General features: G+C 38.8%; 1 protein-coding gene across 4 annotated transcripts in view; it reads left to right on the top strand.

The window, feature by feature from the left end:
• Positions 1-11,360: 11,360 nt before the first annotated feature.
• The window catches only part of LOC136886050 (integral membrane protein 2B), a 77,254-nt gene continuing 74,548 nt past the window's right edge, over positions 11,361-14,066 (top strand). Inside the window, exon 1 of one of the 4 annotated variants that reach the window (XM_068230512.1) lies at positions 11,361-11,513. In XM_068230512.1, coding sequence (XP_068086613.1) covers positions 11,463-11,513 — 51 coding nt within the window. In that variant the 5' untranslated portion in view covers positions 11,361-11,462. The remainder of the gene's footprint in view (positions 11,514-14,066) is intronic. The other 3 variants (XM_067158776.2, XM_067158778.2, XM_068230511.1) reach the window with 3 other exon arrangements.

Here is a 14,066-nt window from a genome sequence, read left to right as displayed (position 1 = left end):
CCGTGCAAAGCAAATTGGAGCTCATTCCGTCTCTTCTTCTACTACTCAGCTCGTTTGGTCACAGAACGAACTGCTGCTAGAACGAACAGAGAGAGAGAGACTCGAACCAGACTCATCGCTGCTCAGTCGCAATGGGTGATTTTGAACAGTGAGCAGTGTGAGTCAACCTAAACTCGATAACAGGCTCGGAGCAACAGAACACTCAATTGTCTAAGTCACTTGGTGGGTGATCAAACTCCGAGCTGTTGCTATTTTGCTGCTTCTGTGCAAGAAAGATCTGCGGAGAACGAATACATGTGAGTCACCTGAACTTCCAAGCTGCTCGACCTGTCCAGACTCGTTTCTGCTCATTGTGATCAGATAGCGTGGACAGTTCGCTAGACTCATTTCTTCAATTGAGGTTGAGCGTCTTCCAAACACTCATAGAACAGAGTGCTCGAGAAGGAAGCTCAGAACGAGTCTAGACTGAGCTCGATCCATTCCTTGTCTACACGTCATTTTGCACAACTCTACTAGACACGCGAACAAAGAGTATATAATAAGATCGAGATGAAACTCAATAATAAATTTCGGTTCCAAGCCAGATGGCCATCGTAGTTTCGGTCCGCAATCAGAGATTGCGCCACAATTCGTACTATGTGCAATACCTTACTAATTATAATCAACCACTAACGTTGCCTACGTGATGTACAAGGCCTGGAAATGCTGGCCAGCTGATAGGGTCGCGGCGAGTTTGAAAATATGCCGCTAGATGTCATCTTTATGGGCTGACCTACACAATGCTCTTAAATGGAAAAGAACACTAGTATATTGGTATTCATTTGATAAACTCATAAAAATTCTACAAGGAAGGAAAAATTTCCAAAAAATAAATTGGTTTAAATCGCATAATACTTATTTTCGTACCTGTCGGTCTATAATATTTTGAAGAATAGTTTAAATTTGCAAGATGTTCCAGTCTCTTCGTTAGTGTAGCCAAGGTAATTTTAAATGTATTCCTGTGTGGAAGTTTTAAGCGACCATCTAATTAAAATATGACCATTAGGTGCTTTTCTATGCCACAAAACAGTTTTTTATAGTAGTCTCACCAAATTTGACGTTTTTCTTTCCGTACGGGGTCTAGCAGATCTACTTTCTTCTGGATTTTGTTGTTGTTTTAAGCGACCATCTAATTAAAATATGACCATTAGGTGCTTTTCTATGCCGCAAAACAGTTTTTTATAGTAGTCTCACCAAATTTGACGTTTTTTTTCCGTACGGGGTCTAGCAGATCTACTTTCTTCTGGATTTTGTTGTTTTCGCCTTCTTGTTCTCAGATTTTAATTCTTTCAGTTCTGACGAGGCTTATGAATTACTTTCTTATGCCATTTATTGATGGATACAGTACTTTTGCATCCATCTCTTGGCACAGGCCAGAGCAAAGTGTAGTTTCCACTGAAGTCCCAGTCTCACCCATGCCTGTGACAATATGGAAGCTGCTGGGGTGTGGATCGTGCTGAGTAATGACATTCAGAGCACAACCAGTGCGTCTGAGTGATGTGAAAGGTGTTGCTCATAGGGTCAGTCGTACTACAATAGCACTGCCTGGCCCAGTGAAGAAAGCAATGGCAAACTACCTCACTCCTCGTCTTGCCTAGTACGCCTCATTTAGGTACTGCCATTGGTTTTTGTGGTTTTCCTAAAACTGCATAGGTTTTGGTGGTTCTATTTGAGGATCCAATCAACCTCTGGGCTGATGACCTAACAGACAGACCCATCAATTGACTTCCTCAGTAAGATAAGTTTCCTTCTGCTTCTATTGTATTTAACTATTCGGGGTGCTTTTGTAGTTGGGTGGATAGCAGAATTGCTACTTTTGTCATAGGAGGTTGAGGGTTTTGTCCGAAGGTGAAGCTGTCATTGATTAGATTCTTCCTCATTTAGATGAGTCTAATGTGGGGTAGGATCACTTCTGCGTTCGGCACATAGGCCTATTTGTTTATGAGTGAGGTAACCACTAAATATGGATGATATTTTACTTGGAAGACACTCCGCCTCCCGATTGCAGAGCTGCTAGGCCTCTCTGTTCAGTCAATATGAATTATTTGTCAGGCTAACACTAAAATCAGATTCAAGGAAATGCTTGCTATACAACTTCAACGGTCTTGTTGGTAACCATTAAAAAACCTAGCTTTTTGCCTTACCTCAAAACGGCAAATTTCCACTTCTCTAGTAAGGTTGGACCAGTAAGAAACAGATGGAATGTCACATTTTTCTTTCTTTGCGCTGTTTGAAGTACATCTTTAAACAAATCAGTGCACCATTTTTAATACTTTACTCACATTCCCATGTTCTACACGAAGGTACATTACATGACTTGGCCCTGCAATAATGATCACAGTATTGATAGTAACACCACACTATTCGTGGCTGCCACAAAAATACTAAAGGAAATCTTAGTGTTTTGGTACAGAAGTAGACGAAGAAACAACCTATATATTTTTACTACTATTAAACGTTTCCATTTTGTGCCCTGTGTACCCCTATTCCCCTTATGGGTGCACCTGATTGAGTAAGGCGGGCCTCTTTGAGGGCTACCGGTACGCACGTTCTTAGGCCAAGGAGATTTGAAGCCGTGATTTATGGTGCGGAGATGTTGATGGGGTGGAGCCAATGGCCAATAAAAAGATATGTACAAAGATTTGCCTTTAGTGCAGGAGAATGGAAAAGCACGGAAAACCATTCTCAGGTTCGCCGACGGTGGGAACCACACACTCCGCCTCCCGATTGCAGAGCTGCAAGGCCACTCTGCTCAGTCAATATGAATAAATTACAAATAAAATAGGGGCCGATGGCCTAGATGTTAGGCCCTTTAAACAAGAAGCATCATCATCATCATCATCAAACTACAAAATAACCAAGCGGATCAAAACCAACTTATAGACTGAATAAGGTGTAACATTATTAACGTTGTAATAAATTGAAAGAAACGATAACAGGATGCATCTATAAAAGTTCTATAATCCGTACAACTATAGCACGCCAAAAGACACAACGAAAATCATTAATAAACTGCAAACATATCACATATTTAATGCGAATCTTATACAAGTTACGTCTCTAATTCACCGACAACAGCCCATAACCCTGACATCTACCGGTAAGACTAGAAACCTAAATGTTCGCGCTATTCTGGCGGAAAATCGCCCGTTCTTCCAGGCCTTATAGATTAAGCAGGCAACGCCACTAATTAACAGAGAAGTGATTTACGCCTTAGTGACGTACATCCGGTTATGCTCACCACAGCTCATGCCTCCCTCCCTCTACCTTCTATGATGATTATAATGCATCTCTACTATTTCCATTCCCAACACATTATAATTCATATATTTTGATTCTCACATATTTACTATGTTGTAAATAATGATTCTACCAGCCCTGGCATACGGTTTGGAGCTAATGTGGGAGCATCTAACTCTATCTGACCTTGGAGTTATTGAGAATGTCAAGGCTAGATTCTTGAAAAGAATTTTAGGTATTTCCAAAATGTCACCATCAAGATTTGCTTATGAGCTAGCCAGAGAAACCTTCCTTATGGAAGACACAAGAATGAGACTACATTTACCTTCCACACGACATGAACAGGAACTACTTCAAATTAGACTAAGAAAACGAGCGGAAATTGACTTGGAATTTCACAGGACGGACGCAATGATTAATCGAAGCTGGACTGAGCCGAACAACGAACGAACTGAGGAGTGCTCTGAACAGACTGGCCATACATGGTTTCCATCACAAACTGTGCTTTTCATGACCCATCTATGCAGTGCGTGTGTGTGTTATGTAACAAACGATGTGATCGATACCATTTTAGTGAATGCTGTAAAAGAACAATTTCCTTATTGGATTACTTTAAAATGTAATGTGCGCAAATTATCTTATTAAATAATGATCTGATACCCCTAGTTCGTATGAATACTATGTTATTGAGAGCATAACATCAACCATAACCTCTCACCATAACGTAGCTTTACCTGACACATTAACATAAAGACTAATAATACATCCCTTCAAAAGCAAGAGAGCAGAGCACAGCATACGCAAGATATGGGTATAACATCATTATCCAAGTACCGTAATTATGAAAATGAAAATAACAGAATTAAATGCACTGAGACAGGACATATATAGAAATACATTAATAGAACCATTCAGCTTCTAGCCCCTGAGGTGTACTCAAACATGAAATACAGGATTTCAGGAGGACTTGAACAAGCCCAAGGAACAAAGATTTGCAGCACAGGCACACGGGCACTTGGAATTCAAACAATACAAATGGCATCATGAGAACTATCGCTTAAAATCGATGAGTGGATCGATCAAGATTAATCGATTGGGTAAAGTAGGATTCAATGAAATCCAGCAATATGATCCCCACAATACTTGATGTTATATTACTAATTCTTTCTCAGAAGGGCCCGCTGAATGAGGTTAGATTTTGAAATACTTCACCTCGACTCAAACAGCCTCTATAAAATCCCTCATGTCATGCCTACTTGTCTGCCATCTACAGAACCTGACTACAACTATCAACACGCTGTGAACGACCTCCAACACGATCTAAGAAAAGTGACTGGAACTACCTGAAGCTTGGAACCACTAGCCCCATTTACAGTTTCACCGGGGTGCAGGCGAACGAGTGGTGGGTCACACGTTTGATCTCTGCATGTGTTCCGCCAGTAATCGAGAGCTGTCCAAACGTAACTCTGCCATACCAAGCAATTATACTGTTATGCTTCTCAGGATTTCCCTTTCGATTTCGGAACCTTTCATTTAAAATTTGGAACTAATTTTGACATAAATATGTCTTATGGCTGGCTGTCATCTGAAATTAGCAGACGTTGATGGATGGCCATGACCGGGAGACATATTATTAAAGAAGGACGTTAGATGTGGTTGATGTGATCTTGCAGGCTGTGATGTGAAGTATTGATGGATAGCCATGACTGAGATCATCAAAAATGGGCGTTAGAGTACAGATGGTCGATGTAATCATGCAGGTTGTGATGTGAAGTATTGATGGATGACCAGGACAGATACGTATGGAAGAAGACTCTTTTATCCAAGAGACCTCATCTCATCAAATTCCAGAGAACTAACTCTTTCATTTGTGGCAGTTTCATAGGTTCTGCGTCAATTGCCTACTTTCGATGCACTGCACTACACTTGTAGACTCCAAATTCCACACAGACATCTCTCAAAAACATTTCGTTAGAGACAAATAAATTAATCGTTACTAATTTGAGTTTCCCAAAGAGAAATTAGAAAACATGTTTTAGTACTTTTTACAGCGGCAGATCCTGAACACATTTAAGAGAAGGCCCAACGTGGGTATGTTTTTCTCTCTCGAAAACTTGCGCACTATAATAGGCGGTTCTTTAGTTTGTTTTTTGAAAAAGCTGTCTTGAAGAACTATTTTACACAATATGAAGTTTACAACATATGCCGGTCTACTTTGTATGTATTTTTTCTCCAGTATGAACCCCAAAGTTGTGTGGTTCCTCTTTCACTTCACGTATATTACCTGGCAGATCATGTACACACATAAAGAAAATAAAATACCTCTTTATTGAGGACAAGTAGAAAGGTCCAAAGGAAGAAAACTGTACTACCATTTCGAATTTTCGAGGTTACCCAGAGAGTTTCAAATATCTACTAAAGTTACTCACACTCGCGAGGAAACAAGCCTTCTATTTTGGAAGATAAAAAGAATCTCCCAAGTTAGAAGAAACTACCACATCACTAATTTAATTTCAATTTAGACAGCTCCCTAAACACGTTACATGTAAATATCAGGTCTGATGCAAGTTTGATTTTTAAATGTGTTTATAATTAAATATAACTAATGTTAAACACACAATCAATTTATTAAAGAATATACATGCGTGTTCTCATGTTTGTTTCTACCGTTCTTTTTTCCTTACTCCATGTCTCCTTGATCTCGTGAAATGATTAGTTCTACGAGTTTCTATATTTTCTTTCATAGGGCCAAGACGATACAAGTCTAAACAATTCACGTTTAAAACAAGTATTATAACAAGTGTATTTTCCCGATTTATAACATAAGCTCACCGGACAAAAAATTAGTCATCCTAGTTCACACGCACAGATGGATCAGCGAACGAGTCCCATGCTCGACCGCACAAGGCAGTGAGACACTGATGTATCAAGCGGATGGGGACATGGGGAGATGTAAGAAGAATGTGGCAGAGTGGCAAAAAGGGGTAATCGTGTTTGGCCGTGCGGTGCGTCAAGTTGCTGGATTTGTTGAAGTTTCCCAGCAGACTGTTCAACGTGTCTAGAAGCAGTGGTGTACGGTACTACACGTGACGTCAGAATTGTGGTCGGTGAAAGATCCTGGCTGAGAGAGAACGTTTCACGGCTTGTGAATGAAAAATCGCTTCCAAACCCGACATAAATTGCTGCAGCCAGTGAATGAAGGTCCATCCCAACTCATTACTGAGAGAAAATTGGAACGGGAACTGCATGCAATGAACATTCGCAGTCAGTCACCTCGCAAGACGCCACTGCTCACACAGGCACGTAAAGATGCGGGTCTTCAATGGGCTAGAAATCATCGAGCCTGGACAGTAGCTGACTGGAGGTACGTAATATGGTCTGACGAATCGCGTTTTTGCCTTATTCCAATGATGCACGTCGTCGAGTGTACCGAAGACCAAAAGAAGCATTTCATCCCGGATGTTTGAAAGGTCAGGTTCAAGCCGGAAGTGGGTCTGTGACGTTTTGGGGCTGTTTTTCGTATCATGGATTGGGCCCGATCAATGAGATGCCCACTAACATGCCCCAGCATGTTCATTTAAACATTCTGGCTCAACAGATGTTGCCTTTCATTCAATATCTGTATGATGAGTATGCTAGTGATACCCCGATTTTTCAAGATGACAACAGCAAAGTTCATTGGGCTGGACGCATATGTGACCGGTTTAATGGACACTCCCCCACCTGGACTGGCCAGCAAAGTCACCTGACTTGAACCCTACTGAATATCTGTGGGCCATGTTGGAACAGCGGGTAAAACACCAACATCGGCATCCCCGAAATTTGATGGAATTGCGCGATCAAATCCTCAGCGAGTGGCTTAACCTGGAAGCGACAACATTGTGAACTCACTTCCTAACTGAATCCAGGCGGTTATCAAGTCCAGAGGCAGAGTTACGCGGTATTAAATGATGCTTGTAATGATTTCTCCCCAGCGATGACTATTTTTTTGTCTGGTGGGTTTAAGTGGCAAGAAGCCACAAGGAAGGAGCCTGGACCTCGAGCGCAAAAGAGATGAGGGGCCCTTTGTAAACCTTTCCTTAATTTCCATCAGTCACCATCCGTATTGAAGTGGGATTACAGTAAATTAAAATTATTTCAAGATCCACCTTTTCACCTATTGTATTGAAAGAATTATAATTTACTCTACTCAAGCGTCTATGCCATCTCTCCACTGACAGCTCGGAACATACCACTGACCGTAATCGAACATCTAGTCTCGTTACTTCCAAGTCTTCCTAGCCTAAAGTTTACAACCTTTTCAAAACACAACATTTTTTGTCGGAAATCACCGAGAGCAAATCGTGCTGTTTTCCATTGGATCTTCACCAGTTCTCGTGTCAAGTAATCCTGGTGAGGATCGCATGCACTGCAACTATACTGTAATTGGGGTCTTACCACTGATTTAAACGCCCTCTCCTTTACATCTTTACTACAACCTTTTATTTACAATCCCGTTTATGTGATTACCTCGATGAAGGTCTTAACTTATATTAACACCTGCAGTGATCCTAAGAGGTACTATCATCCCATCAACATAGTAATTAAAACTGAGAGGAACTCTTGCTCTTGGTCAAGCATTAGCACACGTACAGTGTGTGACCACAACGAACCTGATTTTTACAAAAATGCAAGAAGACGTAATGTGACAATTTGGGGAAAAAACTATTCATATGCACAAATAAAACACTCTCTGGATTCATACTTTACGAAATGGAACACATCCACAGAGGATTATCGAACAAAGTGGTCCTAATGAATATCCCGTACTGCTCCGCAAGATTCATTATAAATAAGTGAGATAATTCGTCTGTTATGCCTGTCGTTGTCACATGGTTTTGTTTACCCTTTTCAATGGTTTTATGAACATTTAATAATAAACGCGTTAAGGTATGCAGCAGTTCGTAGTCAGAATTCATCCATTCTGTTGTCATCATAATGTCTGTGCTCCCAGGTAATGTCTAGGGCGTACCTTACATGAAGATGGGGTCTGTTTGCACGTAGACTTTTTTTCTCTTAGCAGCATGCAAGTTATTAAGAACGCCCTGTCATCTGTTGCTGGGAAAGGTTAGAGAATCAAAGAGTGTCTAGCAAAGAATAGTATTCTTTCGTGATCAGAGGAAAAGCATACTCTCTGGCTTGACAGGTAGTAATCAAACATGGCTGCACGCAATGACATTACTATGGTTGAAACTCACACGTATCAGAATATTAATGGAAGTGTTAGTCGCTTAGCAACCTGCTAAGTACAGAATGTATTGCGGGTTAGGATAAGCCTTCGCCTGCAATTATTAGAGTGATCATTTAATGATTTGATTTTATGATTACTCAAAGTTGGCTGAACGTAGAGACCTATCAATGTCTGATGATTCACCGGCAGGAAATTCCGGAGAGATTAAAACAAAAATGTAGCAGATCGGTCCAGTAGAACAGACCATTTTAATTTATAGATAAAGGTGTATAACAATTGTTTCAGAAGTATCCAGACACCAGTGGGGAGAACAAATTGGTTTAGAAACCATACTGGACTAAGACAGGGAAGTGTATTATCTTCACTTATGTTTATAATGATTATGGATGGGATTCTAAAGGAAACAAAGGAGGGGATGTGAAAATATTGTTGTTTACGGATGATATAGTGATCTAGGGAGTCAACAATACAGAAGTGCAAATCTGACTAGAGGCTTTAAATGACAATAGTGGTATAAAAATCAGTGTAGAGAAGAGCAAAACAGTGGTGATGACAAGAGGAGAAAGAGAAGGAAAAGGAATCGTTAGTATCAGGAGACAAACCCTTGAGGTTGTTGAATGCTTCAAATATTTGGGAAGTGAAATAATGGAAGGTTGGTTAAGTAGATCAGCAGAAGGTTACACAAGGGAAATACGTTCTACCAGAATGTAAGGAACCTGGTGTGGAACAGAGCAGTTCCTATGAAATGTAAAGAGATAATGTACAAGATTTACTATACCCGTATATTAATGTATGCATGAGAGGCTTCGACTTTGACAGAAAGATATGAAAGTAAAATTCAGACAAGTGAGATGAAGTCCCTGAAGAGTACGGTAGGGAAGACAAGGAGGGACAAAGTAAGAAATATTCAGGTTAGAAAAGAGATAGGAGTAGAAAAACTGAGTGATAGGATGGAGAAGAATAAGTTGAAATGGTTTGGACATGTTATGAGGATGGAGGAGGGAAGGATACCACAACAAGTGTTGGAAGTTAAGATAGAAGAAAAGAGGGAGGCCCAGAACAAGGTGGATGGACTCTGTCAAGTACAGTATAAGAAAAAAAGAAGAGTGGACTCGAATACAATTACTGAAGAGGAGTGGTAGGTTATACTATACTATTTATTAGTTTAATGAATCTTAGTATTATAACTTAGTAGAGGAGTGGTAGAAGGAGAGGCAACGGTGGAGAAGTACCATCAACACCCCGATCTGGCAGGAGCTGGACAAATGGAAATGAAGATGATGATGAAAGGTGGTGTTGCAGAATGCTTAACGAGTCTTTGATAATGCCTATTATGATGTTGTTGAGTGTATTTCTGGGGATACCAAACCCTTTCAAAATGTTCCAGGTGTATTTTGTAGTACATCCCCTGCTACCAAAAAGCAATCCATTAACTGACCAATGCTCAAGTCAGATGTTGGAATATTTGCTTAAATATGGGAAGCATGGCTCATAGGTATCTCTCTTTTCTGTGTCAACCCCAATCACCTGCTCAATGACTCTTTCTAAACGAATAGTGGGATCCAACACTAAAGTCGTGATGAATGGCAATGATGTCGGCTCTTCTATTCGACCCCGTAGAAGGCACATTGTGGACTTCTTCGTAAACTTGCCACTTCATTTCTTTCAATGCTGAAGCCAGAGCCGATCCAACCCTGTGATGGCGAATATAGAACTTAACACAGCATGACAATCAGAACTTATTCTCTTCTTTCTGTATTTATTTATTTATTTGTTCTTCTTCTTGGTTAGAATTGGCCTACTTTGGACCACGTCTGATCTTTGCCCGGTATTCTCGCATTTTCTGCTGGTGTGATTCCTTTCTCTCATCTGTCCAGGAGGTACCTTCCTTCCAAGGTTTTTCCTGAAGTCAATGGACTTCTTTCAGGGTATGTCGTACAGACCGTCTATCGTGAAGATTTGGTATTCCCAGTTCTTCATTGTCCTTCTGAGTTTCTGTCAGCCAAGTGGTACGAATCTTCATGTTCTTCCAGGAGCTGAGCAGGCGATCGATGAGTGTTCTGGGAGGAAGTCCTACTATATGGACATAGGAAAGCTACTCTCCTTTTCCTAGCACAATCAGAGAGCCTCTGTACATGTTCGTAGAGCTCAGAACTGTACCGTCTACGGAATTTTTCATCTTCCTTTATCCGACCTTAGATCTTCCTGACAAGTCTCCTCTTTTGGACTTCCAGTTTCTCCATCAGACCTCTTCGGTTCAATGAAAGACACTCCATGGCATACAGGGCGTCCGGTCGTATGAGTGACGTGTAGTGCTTCAGTTTCAGATTGCGCGACAGGCGCATTATTTGTTATAAGTGTTCTTTGTCAGTCGATAGGCCAGTTTCAACTTGTTGACTCTCATGGATGTTTATTTATGTATTTATTTATTTATTTATTTATTTATTTATTTATTTATTTATTTATTTCTCTGTGTATGCCGAAATGGTGTGGCTAGAACCGTTTCTTGCTGAAACTAGAGGGACGCCAGCTAACCTCACTTAACCTTGCGTTCGTAACCTTTGCACTTTACGTGACCTAGCAGTCACCTTCAAGAGCGGTACTTATCGCTCACTAATGTTAATCTTCTGAGAAGCAGCTAGTAGTGTAAGACCGCACAAGTGGTATCGTAATGAACCAAAGAATCAATGCAATAAACTTCTCAATTCCACTAGTTTTCCTCAAATGTCCTGTACTTCAGGGAATACAGATCAAGACTAGATATTTTTATATGAGCCCATCATGCAGTTAGTGCATGATGATGGTCATCAATCTCCGAAACTTGGAGGCCAAGTATCAAAGTCCTCCTCTGAGTGACCTTCTTGAATATAAATAGTCGTTATCTTTCAAGACCTTGTTTATTGACCGTCTCTCCGCTAGTAAGAGAGATCATTTCCTACCACCAACAGTTACCATGGCGTTCAAGAATCTCGTCTTTCTCGTAGCAGTCGCTATTTTTCTGCAGGTAAGGTCAAACAATTGATTACAATTTTAACTATTTGTATATTACTACACGACATATCAAATAGACAGGAGAGAACTTGGCTTCCTCCATAAACTTGCAAATTTCATATAAATTATCCCATTGCAAAGGCATTTTTGCAAGCATATCAATTTGTAAAAATCTTAAGACTTAACCCTTAAATGCACAACACTGTACACGCGTAGAGGTGAATTTACTTGCTTTCAGTACATCATTAGTCAGTAGAGTATTATTAATTCTGCCTTACAAGTTTGCAAAAGTGCGCATTTACTCCTACCTTGCAGATGAACTCGCTAGGTGCCTCTAGTGTAGCAATTAACAAATCTTTTGTTTCGAGTCTTTTCATGCTAACTAGCCTGTGTGAAGCGTAATATTTGAACACGGAAGGCAATCCCCCCCCCCCCTCCCTCCTTAAATCTCAGAGCATTCGTGAGTGTGGACATTTTGTAAGGTTGAAGAGTGGAAGACGACTCTGTACGTAACTGCGCAGTTTCGCATATTTTGACTTTCACTCCTGACAAACATTAAAAACACATTTTTCATAATTATCCATTGATTCTGCAGTGAAAAACACATACATTTGAACGAAATAACAAATTGGTCGCTTAACAGTTGAGGTGCCAATTATTGTCCATAACAAACTACAGTATAAGAGAATGATTTCTAGAAAGGTATACTGTAATTGATTTCGAGTAGGATACGCGTTTCCAAATACTGTATTTTATTTAAAAATGTAAAATGAATGTTTCAGTATAAAGGAGAAGCGTTAGGGATACAATCATTATCGCCATGAAAATGAAGTTCATCCTCGTGCATTATACAGTTCATCTGATTACATGAATAGACTTAAACAACGGATAACTTCCGTTCTATCTTTCAAATAATTTTGAGTAGAACAAATTGTTTTAAAGATAATAGTCTTTTAAGTGGTTCACTAAACATAAACTCTCTTAAGGACAAAATAATCACGACAAAGATGAAAATATCTTCATGAATTTAGGGATGGTTATCGTCCCATTGAAGCAAAATCACCATGACCATCGCGATTTTATGTGTGATTAATATGATGATGCTTGTTATTTACGAGGGCCTAACATTCAGGTCATCTACCCCTATTTATGCGTTACACAAGAGGTAAAGTATTGGAAACCGTGAACCCTACCTCTCTTTATAAATATGATTCTTTTTTGAGAATTAGAAGTGGCTATACATTTCCTAATGCCTCAAGGTACTCCCCTCATCCTTATACCATTTATGGTATGTATTGTAGACATGTAGACATAACCATTCTTAAGGTAGGAATGCAAAGTTATAACAACGAATTAAAGGAATTCATAATTATTAATATACTAATTACAACCTAACAATTGACAAACTATACAAAACATACGAGCATATTTTTAAAAGTATTTTGAGAAATTACTTTGAACGGCATAAATATTTTACAGAATGTGTTTTAGTTTATAAAACGACGTTAATGTGTCAGTATAAATAACAACCTTTTTGGAACTCGACTAAAATATACAATCATAAGTTATATCATATAAATAATTTAATAATTTGAACTTTTTCCATATATATATCAGTTAGTAGCGAAGAAATATTTTTGTTAACGAATTCTATAATGTATAATCAGTTTCTATGAAGAAAGTGTTCGTTGGCCACTAATTAAAATAATACAACATTATTAATGTACCAATTAAAACAAAAATTATTATACAAAGCATAAAAAATACTTTGTAGAAGAAGCTTTATAAACAATTTTAAGTAGTATAAATGCTCTTCTTAATTAACATTTCTGTAAAGATAAAAGGATAGTAATACTTCAAGAAATAAAAGGTAAAACGTTACTGCGATAAATGTATAAAAATAGATGAATTTAAAGTGAATAAGAAGCTTAATACAAACTTACTTATAAACGAACATTTGGACAAAACCAGTCTATAAGTAATTTTTTCGTCGTTTTGCCGTTTTTTAAACTTTTAGGTCATTTCTTTCAGTTTTGCCTCATTATTTTGTCATTTTCAGCAATTCGTTATATTATTTTTTGTATTTAATTCATTTTTCTTAGTTCTGCGTTATTATTTAGTAATTTTTACGCATTTACGTTGGATAATAAAAATATCTGAATATCATCCGAGCTTTCAATAAACGAGCATATTCAATCATCAAACAGTTCAGTACTCAGTTAGAAAAGTATGCAGTAAAATAACCTTCTTCAACTCTTTGGAAACCCACATCTGTAGAGAGCAATGACCCATTGCTTCTAATCTAGACGGGCTTGCGATCAGAGTGGAAGGTTTTGTCACTGCAGTAGGTACAAAATTCACATTTAAATTAGGTTGTTGAACTGACCGAGTAGTAATATACTGCACGTGCTGGTTAATTTCGATTTATACAGTCTGAGGTTGATTTATTAGTGTGCGATTTCCTTAAAGTATTAGAATGCTAATGCTAATAATAATAATAATAATAATAATAATAATAATAATAATAATAATAATAATAATAATAATAATAATAATACCGGGCGAG

This window comes from Anabrus simplex, chromosome X (assembly GCF_040414725.1).
Source record: "Anabrus simplex isolate iqAnaSimp1 chromosome X, ASM4041472v1, whole genome shotgun sequence".
NCBI classification, from domain to species: Eukaryota; Metazoa; Arthropoda; class Insecta; order Orthoptera; family Tettigoniidae; genus Anabrus; species Anabrus simplex.
The sequence above is the reverse complement of the archived record's forward strand: the minus strand, read 5'-3'. Positions and strand labels throughout refer to the sequence as shown.